The 19776-nt window shown below is 44.9% G+C and overlaps 1 protein-coding gene across 11 annotated transcripts in view; it reads left to right on the forward strand.

Annotated features, from left to right (window-relative positions):
- The window catches only part of LOC138301142 (zinc finger protein 618-like), a 781690-nt gene that overhangs the window by 527731 nt on the left and 234183 nt on the right, over positions 1-19776 (forward strand). For all 11 annotated transcript variants that reach the window (XM_069241298.1, XM_069241296.1, XM_069241300.1 and 8 more), the window contains one exon: positions 3767-3811. In XM_069241298.1, coding sequence (XP_069097399.1) covers positions 3767-3811 — 45 coding nt within the window. The remainder of the gene's footprint in view (positions 1-3766; positions 3812-19776) is intronic.

Below are 19776 nucleotides of genomic sequence, written 5' to 3' on the forward strand. Positions count from 1 at the left end.
GAGAAACGCCACACCGTCAGTCACTTTTTGACTGACCTTTTGCTGAGGTTTGTCAAGTATTTTTTGAGGTTTTTCTCCTGGTGTGGCAGGGATGTCATCAAAGAAAGCTGGCTTTGAGCTTTGCGATGCTTGTCATTGACTGATGCCAGTGACAGAACCGCACCTTGTGTGCCTTTTGTGCCTCGAGCGCGACCATGACCCCAAGTCGTGCTGCAACAGCTGCACCCTGACCCTGAAGGTCTTCAGGGAACGATCACTCAAGCTCCTGCCGGCTTGGCATGTGACACCACTATTTTCGAGATCCCGGTCAAGAGGAAGGTCCTGTGAGCAGTCACGGAGTCGGAGATCCCCGTCACACTCCAAGTCGTCAGGCCACTCTGGTAAGTCTCATCACATGAAGTCAGAGATATCTTTGACTTCACTCATCTATTGGCTGACGAGGGAGTGTCTGACATAAAGGCCTGGCTGTGGGGTAGAGCCTGCGCATGGGCCAGCTCTACCCCTCATCAACTTTCTGGAAGCCAGAGTGACCCCCACCCAATTGAAGACATTCTCTGAGGTCTTGCACCTTATATTTGGGTGGGCTGACCACTCCGGCGCACAGTTAGGACCCCGAGGGGTTGGCACGGGCCCCTTCTGCATCTGTAGCTTTGTCCCCAACTCAAGTCATGCTCAGAGGGTCCTTTTCTGAATCTGGATTGGTGCTGGTCGTACCGCCGTGACCTTCCCCAACACTGGTCCTGTTGTCCACACTGCCAGCGCCCACCGGCGGTGTCACACCCATTCTGATTACCCCTACACGGATACTGAGACAGAGGGGGAGTCAATCAACGCCCTTTCTGGTGCCATATGCAGCCATATCTTCCAGCTCAGAGCCCGAGTCCTATTCTTATGGGCTAGGACTTGGGGAGGAATGGTCGGGGTCGCTGAACCCTGAAGAATACCAGCCCCATGAAGACCCTAATATGGGCTGGTGTGAGGAAATGGGTGAAGCTAGTGGACAGGATACTTCTCCAGAGGTATGCTTTCTCCCTCTACTGCGGCCATAGGAGTGTCATTTGCGGCGGTGGGTGGCGGAGGTCCTTGACCTTCAGTTGCCCTCAGTGGCAGTCAAGGTTAATGTCTTAACGGAGGTGCTGCAACCATGAATCGCGCACTTTTGAAAAGAAAATGTTTTTTTAAACCAGCCTTGCGGTCCGTGAACACTGCATGCCTTTTGGACTGCTATTCCCACACACTGTAAGACACGGTTGTGCAGGTGCTGCCAGCAGTCCCAGAGGAGGCCTGGGCCATGTGCTCTCAGGCTATTGGAGACGGGAGAGATGGCAGCAAACTTCACCATACATTGTGGACTCGACACAACCAACTCATTAGGCAGAGCCGATTCATCGACAGTAGCCTTGAGGCACCACGCCTGGTTGAGAATGACTGTTTTTTCAAGGGATCTCCAGTCATCTCTGATGGACGTGCCCTTTGATAGCTCTAGTCTCTTCTGAGACAATGCAGATTTGGCATTAGAGAGCTTTAAGGACAGTCTGGCTACGAACAGGATCCTTTGCCTTTTCAATGGCACCACCTCACCCACAATCCACCTTTTGCTCCTTTTTTTTGCTACGGAAGGGGCTTCCAGGTGCACCAATACCCTCCCAGCCACCTTGCTGCGCATGCTCCCCAGCCTCAGCGTGGGTACGGGCGCAGTACCCTAAGACCTCGTGGGTCATGAGGCCAACAGTCCGGTTAGTCCACGACCCCTTGAGCCTCCAAGCCCTCCTAATCTGCCCTCATGCAATCATGGGCATCCAGTTGGTGGCAGGATTCGCCATCACCTGCCCCACTTGTGGTCCATAACATTGGGCAGATTGGTTTTGCACATCGTCCGAAGGGGCTACTCACTACCCTTTCTGACTACACTCCCCCTATAACACCATCTTACGACAGGCTGACGGCGAATCATCTGTCATTTATACGCCAGGAAGTCATGGCTCTCGTGGCCAACGGAGCCATAGAGAGGGTGCCGGCGCAATAATTTGTCATTGTTGCTATTCCAGCTACTTTCTGGTGCAAAAAAAGGACAGAGGCATTCGTCCTATTCTAGATCTATGGCCCCTCAACTACTTGCTCAAGAAATAAAAGTTCAGAATGCTCACCTTAGCTCAATTCCTGTCTTGCCTGGACCCAGGAGACCGCATGGTAGAGTTGTACTTGCAGGACACATTTCCACATCACCATCCTACGTGCGCACATGCGTTAACTGTGGTTCATGATAGGTCATGAGCACTTTCAGTTTGCATGCTGCCTTTTGGCCTAATCGGCGTCTCTTGAGTGTTCATCACTGGCGGTGGTTGCAGCTCATCTGTAGAGATCAGGGGTGCCAGTCTTCCCTCTATCTCAATGACTGGCTGTTGAAGGAGGTCTTGCCCCAGGCTGTCTCCCCCCTCCAGTCTACTATGGACCTCCTGCATTCACTGGGGTTCACTATCATAATGCCAGAGTCACACTTGACTCTCCCTCAGACGCTGCCTTTTATCGGAGCTGTTCTGGTGACATTGCGGTTTCGGGCATATCCTCTCGAGCAGCGAGTCCAGGATATTCAGGCTATGATACAGATGTTTCAGCCTCCATACTGGATTTTGGTGAGACAGACCATGAGGCTGTTGGGACTCATGGAGTCCTGCATCCTGCCGGTGACTCATGCTCGCTAGCATTTGCAGGCGCTGCAGTGGGACCTAAAGTTCTAGAGAGAACAGCATCAAGAGAATCTCTCCAATATGCTCCAGGTCTTGTAGTGAACTGTGAAAGATCTGCACTGGTGGCTATTGAACTGCGATTGGGTCAGCGACAGACCCCTACCCCTTCTGCAACCAGATCTCACAAGAGTGACATATGCGCCTTTCCTGGGATGGGGCAGCCATCTGGGAGAGGGGAAGATCAGAGGACTCTGGTCTCTGGCAGAAACCAGACTGCACATTAACTTGCTAGAGCTCTGAGCTATCTGACTAGCATGAAACACCTCCATCAAGGGAAGGCTAGTGCTGGTGTTCGTGGACAACATCACTACCATGTGGTACTGTAACAAACAGGGCATGGTGGGGTCGTGGGCCCTTTCTCAAGAGGCTGTGAGTCTCTGGACATGGAACATCAGGGCACATTCCTGGTGGTTCAACACCTGATGGGGTCTCTGAATCCCAGGGCGATCAAAATCAGCCGAAGATGTTTAGCATATTACGAATAGCGTCTCCTCCCGGAGGTGGTGTATAGTCTATTTCAGTTTTTAATCCAATATGGGAATTTTTAATAAAAAACACATTCTTGCCAACTAAAGACCTCCTTTTGTTTTAAGACTTTGTAAAGAAATGTATCCTTAGATTGGAACTTTGAATTTAGTTTTGTGCTGTTAATTATTTGACAAGTATTGTAAACCACTTTAATTATTTTTCAGTATTTATTTGAGCTCGCTTATGGTTAAATAAAATTCTTAAATTCATTTGTCTAGCATCTATATTTTTTTATTCTATGGTTGTTTGTGAATATTGCATTCATGTATTTGTTTCAGGATCTCTTTTAGTCATATGGGATACTGCACCATTCAAAGTGTTGATGTTATCTGAATGGTTGTGGGGGCTTTTGGCAGTTCCTAAAATGAGAGTAGAGTTCCTTACAATATGGGTTATTTTGCAATCAATTGCTCTAAATCAAATTATATTGCAAATGTGTTGAATGGAAATATTTGATCATGTCTTTTTTGCTCTATCTTTATTTATTTCAGAAGCTGCCAGTCCCTTAATGCCAAATGCTTTTCCTCTACTACAAAGTAAGTAGTTTTAATGTCCAGGTCCTGTCTTGAAAATACAAGTGGGTGCATGCATCCCGATCATTTGAGGTGGTGACTATCATACTCAAATTTTTACTTAAGATGGTTGTAATTTCTGTGTTTTTATGTTGTGCAGCTACTGTTCTAATTAATATTTGAATTGCAGATTATACAATAGTACTAAACCTTGATCTAGAATCTGGCCCACTTTCACACTTCGTTTTGGTTATTGTATTCATATCAGTAAATACCTGGACGTAACAACATATCCTCAATAAATAACACATTCCCATCAAAGAAATTATATTTTATCCAAAGGCATGTTGTTGATAATATCAGTGGTGATGTGATATGTAATGTCTCTTGTTATGTCAACTATGCAATTGCAATCAGATGCCACAACCGTTGTGAGATCAGCAGCAGTCCATTTGGGGGTGAGTTACGGTGTTCACGGGTGGGTGAGGGGGGATGCCAGTTATGGTTCTTGTATCTAACCAGTTTGAAGGGTTTTGGGGGGTGGGAGGGGTGTTGGTTTAATTTCATAACCATAATTCACTTAACTGTGTTTTAAGGGGATGTCTGAAATGTTTGTGCATTCAGGGACTGGCCTGGCTGTGCCTCCAACCTCCTGTGTGTCTCCTGGTCTTGTGACCAGTCTCCTGTGCACCAAACCCCCACTGTGCACAGCCTTTGGCCATGCAAATTGGGGATTAGATAGTGTCTGGCCTTCAGTCGGGCGGTGAGACCAACTTCTTACCTGTGGGTCTGTTACATGTATAATTCCAGATTGATTCTGTCGAAAAAAGTAATAAAAAGGATATTTAACAAATAATTATTTAGTAAAGAGTCAAGTCTAAGAATATCCTTAACAGATTGTGCCGTGACTTACAGCAACACACACCTTAGTGACAATTTAGCTAAAACACACTATATTTAAGAATTTTTAGGCAATAACATAATATATGGGCGTTCGACACGGTGAGATCAACACAGTGATTCTGAAAGTGAGATCACAACAAAACAGTGTACAATATATATTTCACCAATAAGACCCTGTGAGCTTTTATGTTTAAAGTTAGCCAAAAAGGGGCAATTTCCAAACGCCTTATTTTGAGCTGTAACAGTCAATCTGTATCAAGTTCATAATTTATTTAATTGTCGACATTTCGAACCATATATACTTTGAAATTGGGTCTTCCTCAGGACAGTAAAAAAGGGATACACCCTCGAAATAGTTGGAAACTGATACCACTGTTTTAAAATAGCACATAGGCAATTGATTTAAAAATGAGTGTGATAACATTTCAACAGAGGAAATCAAGTAGATCGAATGCCGATGTTAAGATTGGGCGCAAAGGGGAAATTAGTAACAGGGTGTAGGTTAGCAGATCTCAGGTGTTGAGGAGGGTGATCGACAAGTGATGGTTATAGCCTGTTAAGTGGTGCATCGACTTGAAGCTTTCACTGAGCTCTGATGCCAATCGGCATGTCGTTATAGTAGGTGCAGTGGGTGGCCCGGCATTGAGGGGCATTGAAAAGTAGTCTTATTACAAAATAGATGAATGACAAGGGAAGATGTATTTAAAGGGGCCATAAGAAGACTACTGCAATGGTTGAGATCGTTCTATGGGAGTTTGTTAAAGAGATTTATTATAATGTGAAAGGGGAAACGTGGGCAGCTATTTCTGATATCAAGAAACTGGCATCTGGCTGCAATAGCTGTGGTATTGATAAAGACGTGTTAATCAACTAGTAGTCATATTTCTTGTAGTATGAGAATTTGCAGCAACTTTCATCATTAAATGTTTGGTGCAGACGGACGCAACCTTAAAGAGAAATAAAACAGGAAGTGATAAAACCTCCATTTTGGAATGGTTTTGTTTAAGAACAAACCATAGAACGTTTGTGCTAACTTCATGGGAAACCATAACCTGTAGTTCGTTTGGGTGAGAAGTCTAGAAAACATGTGGCAAGGATTTGGAAACAGATACAATACGGTAGCAAGAGAGTAATGACTATTACTTTTCCCAAGACTTTGGCTCTACACGCTACACCTTCTGGATAGCATTTCACAATATAAAACGACAGTGCTGAAAGCCATCCACAGTGGCCTTTGAATATGGAGCCAGATAACGGCACAAGCAGGCCCGGTCCCTTTTCCTGCAATGCCAGATGGACAGGATGACACCACAGCATAAAGATGCCAGACCGTTCTTGCAACAATGAGGTAAGTTTCCAGCTCTGTTACCCCCAAGCCTATTCACAAAACAGAGTTTGAACATGACTTGGAGAAAGTATATTCCCCGACATTGGACACCAATGCTACGCCTGTTGGTTTCCTGAATGCAAATGTTACTGCTGTAGATGTTGTATCCTGACAGCGAGCACATTCGGGATAAATCTTCCACATGGGTCTTAGTAATGTCCCTGAAGGCTGGATGAATGTTAATGCTTTGGAGTAAATTTGATCACTTATCATTAATTTGTGTCAGTTGATGCTCTTTTGGGTATCACTGCACAGGCTCATTTATGCTTTCATCTCAATTCCTGTTAAATTTTGAGAACCCTGGCATAATATCACTTCTTATACTATGTCCTAGAATTTCTCAGGATATTATTGGATTTGTTTCTGGATGTGGAATAGGATTTAGGGGGTCATTCTGACCCTGGCGGTAATTACCACCATGGCGGAGGTTGGCGGTAGCACCGCCAACAGGCTGGCGGTGCTCCGCCGGGCATTCTGTACCGCCACGGCCAGAAGCGGAAAGCCGGCGGTGTACCGCCGACTTTCCGCTGCCCATGGGAATCCGCCATGGCGGCGCAGCTTGCTGCGCCGCCATGGGGATTCTGACAGCCCATACCGCCATCCTGTTCCTGGCGGTTCACCCGCCAGGAACAGGATGGCGGTATGGGGTGTCATGGGGCCCCTGGGGGCCCCTGCAGTGCCCATGCCAATGGCCAATGGCATGGGCACTGCAGGGGCCCCCATAAGAGGGCCCCACAAAGAATTTCAGTGTCTGCTTTGCAGACACTGAAATTCGCGACGGGTGCAACTGCACCCGTCGCACCTTCCCACTCCGCCGGCTCCATTCTGAGCCGGCTTCCTCGTGGGAAGGGTGTTTCCCGCTGGGCTGGCGGGCGGACATTCGGCTGTCGCCCGCCAGCCCAGTGGGAAAGCCAGAATGACCGCCGCGGTCTTTTGACCGCGGAGCGGTCTTTCGGCGGGAACCGCTTGGCGGGCGGCAACCGCCGTCCGCCGCGGTCAGAATCACCCCCTTAGTTTGTTGGTACACCTAGTGGGATGGAATAGGATACCTTAATTAAGATTTTTTTTTTTATTTACCTTTCTGCAGAAAGGGTTGGTACCATGATAATGAATATCTAGAGCTCATCTGCATACGGATTTGAAGAAGTAGTGTGACCTGACTTTACTAGACCCAATGTTAATGTTGGAACATACTTTCGCATGATTTTGCACTGCATTACGCAGGACATTTTGCAGGATTGGTGAAGTGTTTTACATTGCAAAAGCATAATCCATTGTGGCCACTGCTGCCCCAGTATCATTCAAGATCAGCACTAGTTGACTGTGTGTCATGGGATGTCACTGTGTAACTTTATGTGCACTACAGATGCAAAGTTATCATCCTGTTCTTGATCTTTGACTCTCCCTTACCCCATTTTGTTTGTTGCGTGTATGAAACAGTTGTTTGGTAAACCCCTCAATTTTATGGCTTTTTACCACCCTCCTCAAACTTTGTGTTGAGCATTACCATTGATTGGACTACTTACTAATCTTCATCTGCCAGCAGGTCATCTTTACCTTAGACCATAAACTATGGTGAAGTGTCTATGCAGTTTTGTGTTCATTTGTTGCTAGCTACTTGATGGTGTCTTCGGTAGCTGTATTGACAACGGTTGACTCTCTTGCTAGCCTCCATTACTTCTAAATATACCTGTGCAGTGTTCAATTTGAGTTTCCACATGGCAATTACAAGATTTGTCCCCACAACTCCTGGAAGTGGAACGCGTATCCACTGACCAAATGTCTCAGCCAGACTGAAAAGGACATTAGTCTGTAACAGTACAAAACCAAAACAAAATGGTATTTGTACTTGGTACCTCTGAACCTGGAATGGACATTGGGTGGAACCATAACTCCTTCAGAATAGACACTGACATAGGTTTTGAAATGCATCATAGAATACATATAAGTAATTATACATAGTTAAATGTTGCCTTTCTAAGACTGAGGCAGAATCTATTTTGTCTGAAAATTTGCAGTGTTTTTACTTTAGGAATCAAAGAGTGTATTTTTGAAGGTTTCCAGAGCAGACAAATGGAAGGAACATGGAGGATACATGATTGCATTTTTTTCAACTGTTCCTCATTCTTTATTACTATATCCATTTGAGCTTGAATTTGTTAATGTGACAAATCGTAACTTTGCAAAAAAATAATTATATGTGTTTTATTGTAGTGTTTGTACTGTAGGTTCTTATGATTTGCACTTAAAATGTAACTTAAATATTTAACCAAACGTAACCTAAAAGTGAGATTTCTAAATCACACGTGCTTAGTGTCATCTTCGATAATTGAGACCAAAGGTTGAAATTTCTGTGTACTTGGAGCTTTATGGTGAAACACAAATCCCATTTGTTGATGATATTGACCCATATACGGTATATAGTTGTGACTAGTATCATCAATGTGCTCACCTTCTGAACCGCATCTTCTGTACGCTTTGATGGCTAATTGTTATAGGAGCTGCATACAGTCACCCTCCTTATCAATAACCCTAACAAATAAGCAATTGTGTGTGTATTTATGAAGGTGGCTGGAAATGACGGCGCACTCACTGTTGTAGTGAAAGCCACCTTCTCTTCCTTAGAGAGCTCGCCACAATTTAACAGTAAATCCAAGCACTCAAAAGTAAGTTGACGCTGTGTGCTTGGTATTTATTTGTACTTTAGTTTCATCCAATTAACCTCACCATTGCCCATGCCAACACGTGTCTAGTCAGTGCTGCATATGTGGCAGCTAACTTCTTCAGGGCTATAATAACATTATAAATATGCATGCTTTTCAGGACGAGCTTCTTTTAATTAATTGTACCATCACCTAAGTGAAGTCAAACCACTTGTTCTAGTTTAGAGGAGGGGTAGTTGGAGAGATTGGTGATTGTTACATAAAGAAATGAAATCCATCCATGCAATATGAGTTAGAATCACAGAAGTAGTCACCCATGTGAAATCCAATAAGCACACCTCTTTGTGTGTGTTAATAGTGTTTCAATTCCTAATCTACAGTACACTTATATACCAAAAAGTCTTGAGCTCTTTAAATTTTGTGTTTATATTGTATTAATTATCGCAAGATGTTTATATCCTAGGATCCAAAATATTATGCATTAGATGTAAGAAGGGGTTATATCTTCTTATGGGCCAAAAACTCACAAGTAATTGTCTTACCTACTCTTGAAAGTTTTTCATGTTACATATTCTTCATATTGTGTTATGTCATGCTGCACCTATTTGAACCAATAAAGTCAAGACAATCAGCCCATGTCTTATGTACCCATTTGCCATAATCGTATACAGTGACATCATAGTTCGGTATGGCATCGGGACATGATGTAATGTGTCCTTGTATGTCATGGTATTGAAAGGTGGCTAATTAATACCTCTGTATGGTCTCTCACTCGAATCCGTTCAGACAATGCTGTATTGGCTGATAGTACAAGTTTGGAGGAGAAAAAGCAAAGCCAGTTTGTGAAAGCGAATACACTTATGAAATATACATGGTATAATCCATCAACAAGTAAGAAGTAGTTGTTAACATAGAGTATGACCAGCCTGCAATGACAGGGGACAGCCCCTAGGGCAACTACAGTTTCGACCCTACAGATCTAGAATTTAGAGCCTTACCTGGCCAAGCCTTTCTCCAGGATGATACTTCTCACCAACAATCAAATAGCAGTTGGTGCTCTCATTACTTGGCATATCACTAGCTTGGTTGGTCTGCTCTCGAAATATGCCAAGTTTCACTGGGAGGAGATAGAGGTGCTAGGTGCAGCACTTCCGCGAGACATATTGAGAGGTGTGAGGAGCTAGTCATTTAGGGAAAGATTATTTCTAGATTGAACATCCGCTGCACATCTGATACTTCAGATACCGCTTCCTGTAATGTAAATACCAGCTTCCTGCTCTGCCGCCCCGCTTGGCTCCGCATCTCGGGTTTACACATGAGGTTCAACAATACCTCCTCAACATTGTATTCGACAGGGAACAACTTTTTGGACTCCAAGTGTATGAGAAATTAGAAAAAAAAAAAAAGGACGTCCAGATCACAAAGTCCATGGGCACCCTGCAGCCGACCACTCAGAGGGACACCTTTTGTAAACAACTGCCAGAGAACAGAACAAGACTACACCCTCTGAACAAGCACAAACCTATGAGCACCAAAAATCAGTCTTTCACGCGTCCCAGCTTGACTGAAGGTCCTCGATGCATGGTTAGGGGGCAGCAATGGCAAGGGGAAGGTGTACAGATGCCTCTGTTAAAGGAGCCTCCTCTCCTCTCGTAAGCAGTGACTCAACCACACACCCCTGATCACACCTTTCAGGGGAGGAAATTGGAATGGAGATTAAAGAATTTCCACCCTTACTGAAAGGAAATCATTTCAGATCAGTCTGTGCCAGCAGGAGTTCAGCAGGGCCACTGCTTAGAATTCCATACCACCCCAGCCAACATACCACAACACCGACAAACTCTCAAACAAGATGACCTCATTCCCCTATATCAATTGATACATGTGCTCCTCCAAAAGGGCCAATACAGCCCAGGCTCCCATTTACTCACTGTACTTCCCCCTTCCAAAGGAGGGCTGCACCCTCGGGCCTCTCTTGGACCTCCAACCACTAAGGCGGTCATTATGAACATGGCAGTTCGTCCCGCCATGCCAGCAGTGGTGGCTGAAGCCACCAGCCGGCATGGCGGGCTGAACCGCCACATAATGAAATGGTGGACGGCTGCCAGCGGCAGCCGTTACCCGCCGCTATGTACCCATCCGCCGTCAGGCAGCCTGACGGTGGGATGAAACACCATCCGCCAGGGTAGCTACGCTACCCTGCGTATAATGTTTCATATGCCGCCAGCCTTTTCCTGGCGGGATATCCCGCCAGGAAAAGGCTGGCGGAGGGAGTGCCCCTTTGAATGGGCAGTGCAGGGGCCCCCGTGCAGGCCCCCGTCGCGCATGTCACTGCCCAATTTACGGGCAGTGACATGCGCGACGGGTGCTGCTGCACCTGCCGCACACCAACATTGGTTGTACCTCAATGTTGTACCTGTGTTCCCCGCAAGGCCGGCGGGCAGAGACACTGTCTCCGCCCACCGACCTGGCAGGGAAAACATTATACGGCCGGCGGGTTTTCCAGGAGGCTGGTGGTCGATGAAAAGACCGCCAGCCTGAACACGGCGGGAAATCCCGCCGTGTTCAAAATGACCACCTAAATCAGTAATCCTTTTGGAGCACCTCTATATGATAACCTTCAGGATGCTGTTAAAACTCAAGGATGCCTACATTGGCAGCTCCATCCACATTTCCTTAATCTGGAGCTCTGTTGTGTTGTAATTAGATAACACTACCAATTAAAAGTACTACCCTTCAGAGACACCGTGTCGCCAAGGTATCTGGTGGTTGAAGTCACATCCACCTCAAAGACTGGCTAATCAAGAGCAGCAGCAGACAGCAATGCCTAGCACACACTCAGTCACCTCTAAGACTATAGTTCACCATAAACGCAAAGAAGTCTGATCGCCAACCCTAACAGATCCAGCCCTTCCTGGTCTCCAAAGTAAATAAATACTGTTACCGGAAAAACACATATCCCAACCTACAGGGAGTGATGGCATTTCAACACCTGCTGCCTTTTTTGCGTGCCATTCATCTTACTGAATAAATGCCACTACTCAGAGCTTTTAGCACTGGTGAAACGACAACAACCTGTTACTCTGCAGGCCTTCCTTGGACCCTTTTCTGCAGGTGACCATACCACGGATTCATTGAGTACTGGGTGGAGCATACATCTTTGAAACATGACTATGGAAGTTACTTGGGCCTCTCGCCATCAAGGCTAACACATCAACTACCTGGAGCTGATGTCTATCTGCCTCGCCCTAAAAACCTTTTACAAGATTGCTTATGGCAAGGTGGTCCTCATAAAGATGAACAACATGACAGCCATGTCTTATACACAGAAACGGAGAGGTACTAATTGTGTGACTAGCACAAGAGATCTGGGACTGAGAAATCCGCTACAAGATTCACCTTCTAGTGGATCATGTGGGGCAAAAATGTAAAGGAGGGCATATCAATAAGTCTACGAGTAGGCACTCCACTCACAAGTCTTCCACAGGTTCTTCCAGTGGTGGGGAAACCCAGCTGTAGACCACTACGCTAATCCAGAAAACGCAAAATGTTCAAGCTTTGCCTCCTGGTACCCATATCCATGGTCCATGGACAATGCATTATAGATGAATTGGTGAGGGATATTGTCCTACGCTTTTTTATGCCTCTCCCAGTCATTCTTTATGAGTTAAGGAAAAAGAGGCCAGGTGTCCATGCCCCTTGTTCTTGTGCCTCCAACTTCGGCAAGACAGCCCTGGTGTTCAGGGTTCCTGGATATGTCCGTCAGTCCCCATGAGAGGCTGTCAATCAGACTAGACCTTCTCACACAGCAATGCAGGCACTCTGGCACATAGATCCCAAGTAGCTCAGCCTATCAATCTAGCACTAGAAGTCTTAGAGCTTGACTAATTGTCCCTGAGGAATATATGCATATATTGTGTGAGGCACATGAGCCCACTACATGAGCATAATATGCAGCCTTGTGCAGGATATTTGTCCACTGCTGCATCTCCAAGCGACAAGACCCTTTCAAAGTCAAGGTTCAAGATACCATCTGTTACCTGTTGCACCTCCAGTAGGCAGGTCTTGCTTATACCTCCTTGGGTCTTCATGTAGCTGGTCTAATGTCTTGCATGCATAACAGGGATTACACATCCCTGGTCAGGATTTCAGTGGTCAAACGTTAATGGAGGCACCCAAAAGTGTGATATCCTCAAGAACACCTCCAGCCCAGGTGTGGGGCATTAACATGGTCCTTACATGGCTTATGGGGGCCTCTTTTGAAATCCACCCGTCTCGCAACGTTATTTCTTGTAAGGTGCTTTCACATTGCCATAACTTAATGCAGACGCATCAACAAGTTACAAGCACCAGCCATTCAGGAACAAATTCATTCGGGTACACAGGGAATAAGTCCATAGGACTAATCAAAAATTCCTTCCCAAGGTTAGTCTCACCTCTCCACATAAACCAAAGTATTGAGCTGCCTGTATTGTTTACACAACCTGATTCTGTAGCAGAAAGGGCATTGCACACATTATGCGGTAGGCGGACACTCAAGAATTACACTGACAGGACTAATTCCATCTGTGAAACTAACCAGCTTTATGTAGCCTTTGGAAAACTCCACAAAGATCACCATATATTTAGAGGCAGGTATTGCAATGTAGACTGTAAAATGCATCCATACCTGCTGCACCAAAATTAAACATGTACACCCTGCACCTTCCAGGTCACACCCTACATGTAAGGAGGGATCCACCATGGTTTTCATATGTAGCATCTCGTTGGTAGACATCTTGAGATTAGAAGCCTGGTCAACACCACACACCTTTACAAAGCATTACTGTATGAACATATTAGCTCTCTGAAGGCTATGGTTGGCCAAAACTTGTTAAAACAAATCATTATCTGCCCGCTAGCCACTGCTTGGAAGGAAACTGCTTTAGAGTCGATGCAGACCATGTGTAGCCACTGCCACATATGACATGAAAGGAAAATGATACCTTGTAAGCACCTGTTCGTAGCATGTAGTGCAGTGTATTCACATACACCACCCTCTTCCCCATAGGCCATCAATGATAGCGCCTGTTGATTTATTTTGTTACACTTCTGCAGCTTACAGTGAACACGGCACAATACAGTAGTCTTCCACTACCTGAGGGGAACCCAATCTAAGGTGCTCTGTGCCTATGCACATGATGGACTAAGGGAGGAGTTACTGCACATTTTGTGACTTAAAACATCTTTGAAGATGAACAAGTTGAAATGTCCAAGACCAGCACAACAGGCCTGTAACATTTGCCTTCCAACCCAATGCTATCTTTTCGTTAACAGAAAGTACTTTAATCTTACAGCAAAATACAGTATGAAATGCCCAATAGAGTTCTCAGTTGCAGGGTTGTAATCTTATTTGCAGCCTTCAGTGAGGCGCTGCACCTTTCTTTGTATCCTCTCCCTGCTATTGGAGGTTCCTAAGTCAACAGCCTCTGATTTATAGTAGGACTCTAGACGGGGATCAGGCACCGATGCAGTTCACTTAAAATGCCCCAAAATGAAATCAGTTTGAACATCTTTCACCACTTTGAGTTGACACAGCAAAAGTTTTTACGGGAGAGTTCTTCTGCATTTTCGATTTCTTGTTCCATATGCAGTCAGATCCTGCTTTTATGTGCTTATGAAAGGTGCAGTTCCTTTGGTGTAGGTGGGTGTTAAGTTCTTTATCAATAAGGAATTGAAAACGCATTGCTTGGCGAATTTTATTTATTAGCATACAGCTATGTATGTATCTTCTTGTATAAAAAAGACAAGCCTGCAACTGCTACTTACACATCCAACGTTCCAGAACAGAACTTGAATGCCAGCCAGAATCGGAATGTCAGTATGCAGGCAAACCAGGCTGAACGATGAAATTACAACTTTAATAGTCATGCAGCAGCTTGCACCCTCAGAATTCCTATTGTTCTTATAACGGTGGAGACCACATCAGCAACTTCACTTGAAACTGTGTTGCTGGCTAAAATCAGCATATCAGACTCCTTTGGTGGCATCCATCTTTGGCTGTAATTGCCTCTTATGCCGGTTGTAGATAGGCACCTGGATACATTCGGGGCTGTATCTGAGCTGGTTTTCAGCAGATGTGTGTCTTCAGCAATTGCGGCCTTCTGGCTGATCTGGGTTTCCTTGTTAGTGGCAACAAAGGATCTCAGACATCGACAGAGGCAGCACAAGTTTCTCGAGCGCACAGTAGGATGCTGGAAGACATGACAATGTTTAACAGTTCATAGTCTTGACAGTGGGAGCCACTTTGGGAGGCAGCAAGACCCCCTCACAAACCGAGTCACCCCTGGCTTCACTCCCTTTTGGTAGTCTGATTCCTTTGTGTGTCCCTCAGACTGGTAGCACACCAGGATTCCCGGCCTTCACAGTCTTTTCCCCTCTGTGAGCAGGCATACTTCTAGGCTCTAGACAGATCCTCAGCTTTGCAGCTCTTAAATCAAAAAGTTCTGACTTCAGGTGATATCCCCTCTCCTGTCATGCAAACATGTGTCCTAGTCACACAGCAGCTGTCACTGGAGGACTCTCTTCCTTCGTCAAAAGAACCTTGGAACTGTGAACAAGTGGTATGGCATAGATTCCACTTTTATACTCATTTTCTAGACTGGGAATTTGGATCTACTGTCTAAGGTTTCAGAATTGGCTTGGGTTGGTCCTCTTTAAGATTTTAATATTTGGCTGTACCTCAGACACATCCTTTGTGCGGTGGGATGGATCTCACAGCAATTAGCAATGTTGCTGGCTCCAAGCTACCCAAAACAAGGGCACACTGAGAGCTCTTCATCTGGCTGTCACACTCTTCCTGAGCATTATTCGGGGCTAGAGAAAAGGACAGGCCCAGCTGTGAAACATATTCTCCTTAAACAACAACTACAGTATCACCCTGACTGCTACTATCTCCAATGTGGCAGTACTGAGGGGGAGCTAATCAATTGCCTTCTACTAAGAAGAAACTCATTTCATTTGTAAGGGTATACTTGCCTTCCTGCCCCCTCACTTCTTTGTCTCCACCCTCTAATTACAGTAATGCAGAGAATATGTACACTTCACCAGTCTAAGGAAACTGTATCCATCCTCCATGTTATAGCATACTAAATCTGGGTCCAGCCAAAATATATCCCTCAGGTCAGACTTGCCCCACACAGACCTTCCATGTGCTATACACTCCTTGCGCATAACCCTCACTTGACAACAACATAGGATGTCTGTACAAGGTCTGGGCTTCACTTTAATGCAGACTTTTACAAAAAGGGGTCAGTGGATCTTGCTTTTTCATGACACAGGAAAAATTAGTCTGGTCAAACTAAAGCTCTGTATGCTACCACCAACGCTTTGTGACAGACCAGGATATGGACAGTAGACCTATGCCTGTTAACGGGGCATGCTTTGTGTGCCTCTTCACATCATAGAACAAGTTCTTCACCTTGAATGTCCAGGAACAGACCAATGCCTCTGTGAACATGCTAGTTTAGTGTGATGCCAGGGCAAAAAAAAAGTGAGAATACCTGTTTCATGTGCAGTTGGGCGCTCAGGGTAGGGATGCTTGCCTGTTTAGCATGCAGAGGACATCCTTGTCCCAGAAACCCCGCAATACTGTGAGTTCACAAGGCCCACTGCGCACAGCCTTTGACTGTACCTCGTACCTTGTTCTCCACAAACCAAATATGCATACATTTGGCCATGGGCAATTTACTGATGTGTAAAATTTATGGAGGAGCTTCACATGGCCTTTAAATAAGGTGTGACCCAAAATGCGTACATGAGAACAAAGCCGAAGAAATTTTTGAAGAACTGAACATGACCCAACTTTAAGTAAGGACGATGTTTGGAGGATAGATTGTAATAGCGGGTCTGACACTCATTCTCCATTTCTCCAAAATCAACTATGCACATAGCAAGCACATGTCGTATTTCTGTGGCCGCTCCTTATGCCCTTAGGATGAGTACATTTGTTAAACTTTTTTCCACGAACCCCATAGATGTGAGTCCAAATAACTGACTGCACAAGTTCTTGGGCTGTGCAAAGTTAGGACTGGGTTGAAGTAGTGGGCACACCCACCCTCTTACTCCACGGCTTTGGACATTGCGGATGTTGTATCATCTCATCAGTGATACTGGATGAAGCCATGAGCAGTGCATGATGAGGGCATGAGTTATAGTTTATGGAGCTTATTATGATTGGGTACATTCAGGGGATTTTGCATTGTAACTGTAGCTATAACATCACCTCCTCCGTCTAAAAGTGCTCTCTACGAGAGCAGAAGCTGTCACTACATTCAAGCATTTCTGTCAAAGATGCATTTGCAGAGTGTGGCAAAAATCTTGTATGGCCAGTAGGCTTACACATTCTGTGAGGTAGGGGAGACTGTGCATGTCACTGCACGTCCACCACTTCCTTAGGTAAGGGCGAATGGGTGCTTTGTGTAGTGCTCTGAATTGCCTGCAGCATAAACTGATTTTTCTTTTTCACTGCAGTTCAATTGTGTCAGAGTTGCTTAGGATCCTTGTTCGCACTAATGCCATCTTTCAAAAGCCATAGATTATAAATAGAATTATTGATAGGTATCAGTGAATAAAGTGCATGTTTTTTGCCAAGGGTTCTGAGCGACATCAAATAGACAACAAGATCAAAGCCAGTCACTCAACTTCGATTTTATGTAGGGCCCACCCAAATAATCAGCCCCTGCTTTTAACAGCTACACAGGATTAAAGGAGCCCTGAGAGAGCTGTACACAACAGTGACATCCTGCCTCAACCCCCTTCCCTATATAACACCTGGCGTCCTGCCATTCACCTCCACTCACCCTCTGTGCCTTCCTTTTCCCCACCATACCCATGCTTTCCATCTGAGCACAGAGCGCAATTTTGACCGTCTCTCTGAAAACCCAGCAAAAGCAGACTTTAAAACCTTTATGATTCAGAAACAGCTTTCGGTTTGATATGGAATTTGGTACTTACACCAGTGGCTCTCACTGAGCCATACGCAACATGCAGAATTAAAGATGGATAACCGTAAATAACAGGGATGTTTTGTTCCCGAGAGGTTCTGAATGACATCAAAACGATGAGAGTGAAGCTCATGTTGTCTATGATGTCCCTCAACCCCAAGGGGGAAAACATCCGTTATTCACATTTACCTATGTATACATTTATGATATGTATGGCCCCTGAAATCATCTAGTTCTCTTTTCAGCAGCTACCCGGGAACAGAGGAGTAATGGGAAGCTATACATAACAATGCTTCTCCCTGCCATCCCCATACCATATGCAATATAAACTGGCTTCCGCCTATCCAATCCACCATCCTGTGTGCAATCTTACCTGATCCCCTTCCTAAGTTGTGTCTTCTACATCGCATCAGAGCACATGCCCAGTGCTGCCCTGATACTCTGAGATCCCTGTCTGAGAAGCCTGGGCTTCCTTTGTGACAGCAATAGAGCGTACCCATAATTGTTACCCACTATTCCTACATCATAACAGTGAATAACCAGATTTAGAATCCGGTGTTCATTCTAATGACTTTCATCGAGAGTCCTACATAGCATAGACTTACAGATTGGTAAGAGTGAATAATGGGGATGTCTTTCAGTGAGAAGTTCTGAGTGACATTCTTTAGACAAAAAGGCTGAAGCTTGACTTGTGTATAATACCACTCAGAACCTTGCAGTGGTAAACATTTGTTATTCACTGTTACCCATTTTTATTTCTAGGGTTTCTGTTGCATCCAAATTATCCGTCTCTTCTTTCTACTTAAACTTAGAGGAGGAAAGAGGGGGCCATTCCTAATATGCCTTTCCTCCCGAATGTTAAAACAAAAATGGTATCCTTTTCACTTCGTGCCCTCCCAAAACTGTGTTAGGGGCGGCACTTCACTGATAGGCTCTGAAACAGTCCTGTGAGAGCATCCTAGAATTCCTTTAACATTCTAACAGCTGCGTTATTTTAGTGAATAACCATATTTAGAATATGGTATTTATGTTAGTAGCTCTCTATTAGAGCCACGCATAGCATAAATAATTTTAAAATGGTAACTTTAAACAATTTGGTTATTTTCGACTAAGTGATTCCAAGTGACATGCTAAAAAATCAAGACCCCTGTGAAACTCTTTTTGACAGCCACCTATCTACAATTTCATATTATGTATGAGACTCGCAAGAAAACACACAAACAGCATCTATGGGTGAGGGGTGCAGATGTAGAAGAGTTAAAAAGGGCCTAATCACAGCATCGCAGATTCTACCTTTTTCTGTCACAGGCTGGCTGTTGTTTTGGGTTTATGCGTGAAGTGAAGTCAGTCATTGGTGCCACAGGACTCGTACCCATATTGTTGTCACTTGGAGCTGCAGAAACGATGGACAGTTGTTGCCTATTGCAGTGCCTCTTTTAGTTAGAGCGAATATCAGCACCCTCCTACTAATAATGTTTGAGGTTTAGGTAACCTTGTTTCACATCCAGAGTTGTGATCCACAGGATATTATTAAAACCTATTTAGTGCAAATCAGTAGTTGACAAACTTCGAGAACAGATCCGTCACCTGACAAGTTTTTTAAAGACTGGTCTGGCAGTTAGGGTTCATTACTTGGGCTCTATTGTGGTGCACCTGCTGCTGTGCCTTGCATTCTTTATTCATCTGGGTTAATAGATAATACTCAACCTACACCTGTCTCAGTCTATCCTCACATAGTGTTAACGAGATACAAAAGATTAAAACTGAAGCAGAAACGAATGGCTGTAGGCATTTGAGAGGAGCAGTGTTAAAAAAAAATCTGATTTTATTGATACCGCAAATGCCAGCACCCAAGGGTTTCTACATCTTTTTGGCTTTGATCTCAACAGCTGAACCACCAAAAGCCATCTACTATGGGCAGATGCCATTTGGGGAGAGAGGTTACCAAAACCCCTTGGCCATTGCTAGAAAGGCTTAAGCTCGCTAGCAGCAGTGATCATATTCCTGCTTCCCCCGGTTGGATGGAGTGTTTCAAAACTTTTCAAGGATTGG

Source organism: Pleurodeles waltl, chromosome 6, assembly GCF_031143425.1.
Source record: "Pleurodeles waltl isolate 20211129_DDA chromosome 6, aPleWal1.hap1.20221129, whole genome shotgun sequence".
NCBI lineage: Eukaryota > Metazoa > Chordata > Amphibia > Caudata > Salamandridae > Pleurodeles > Pleurodeles waltl.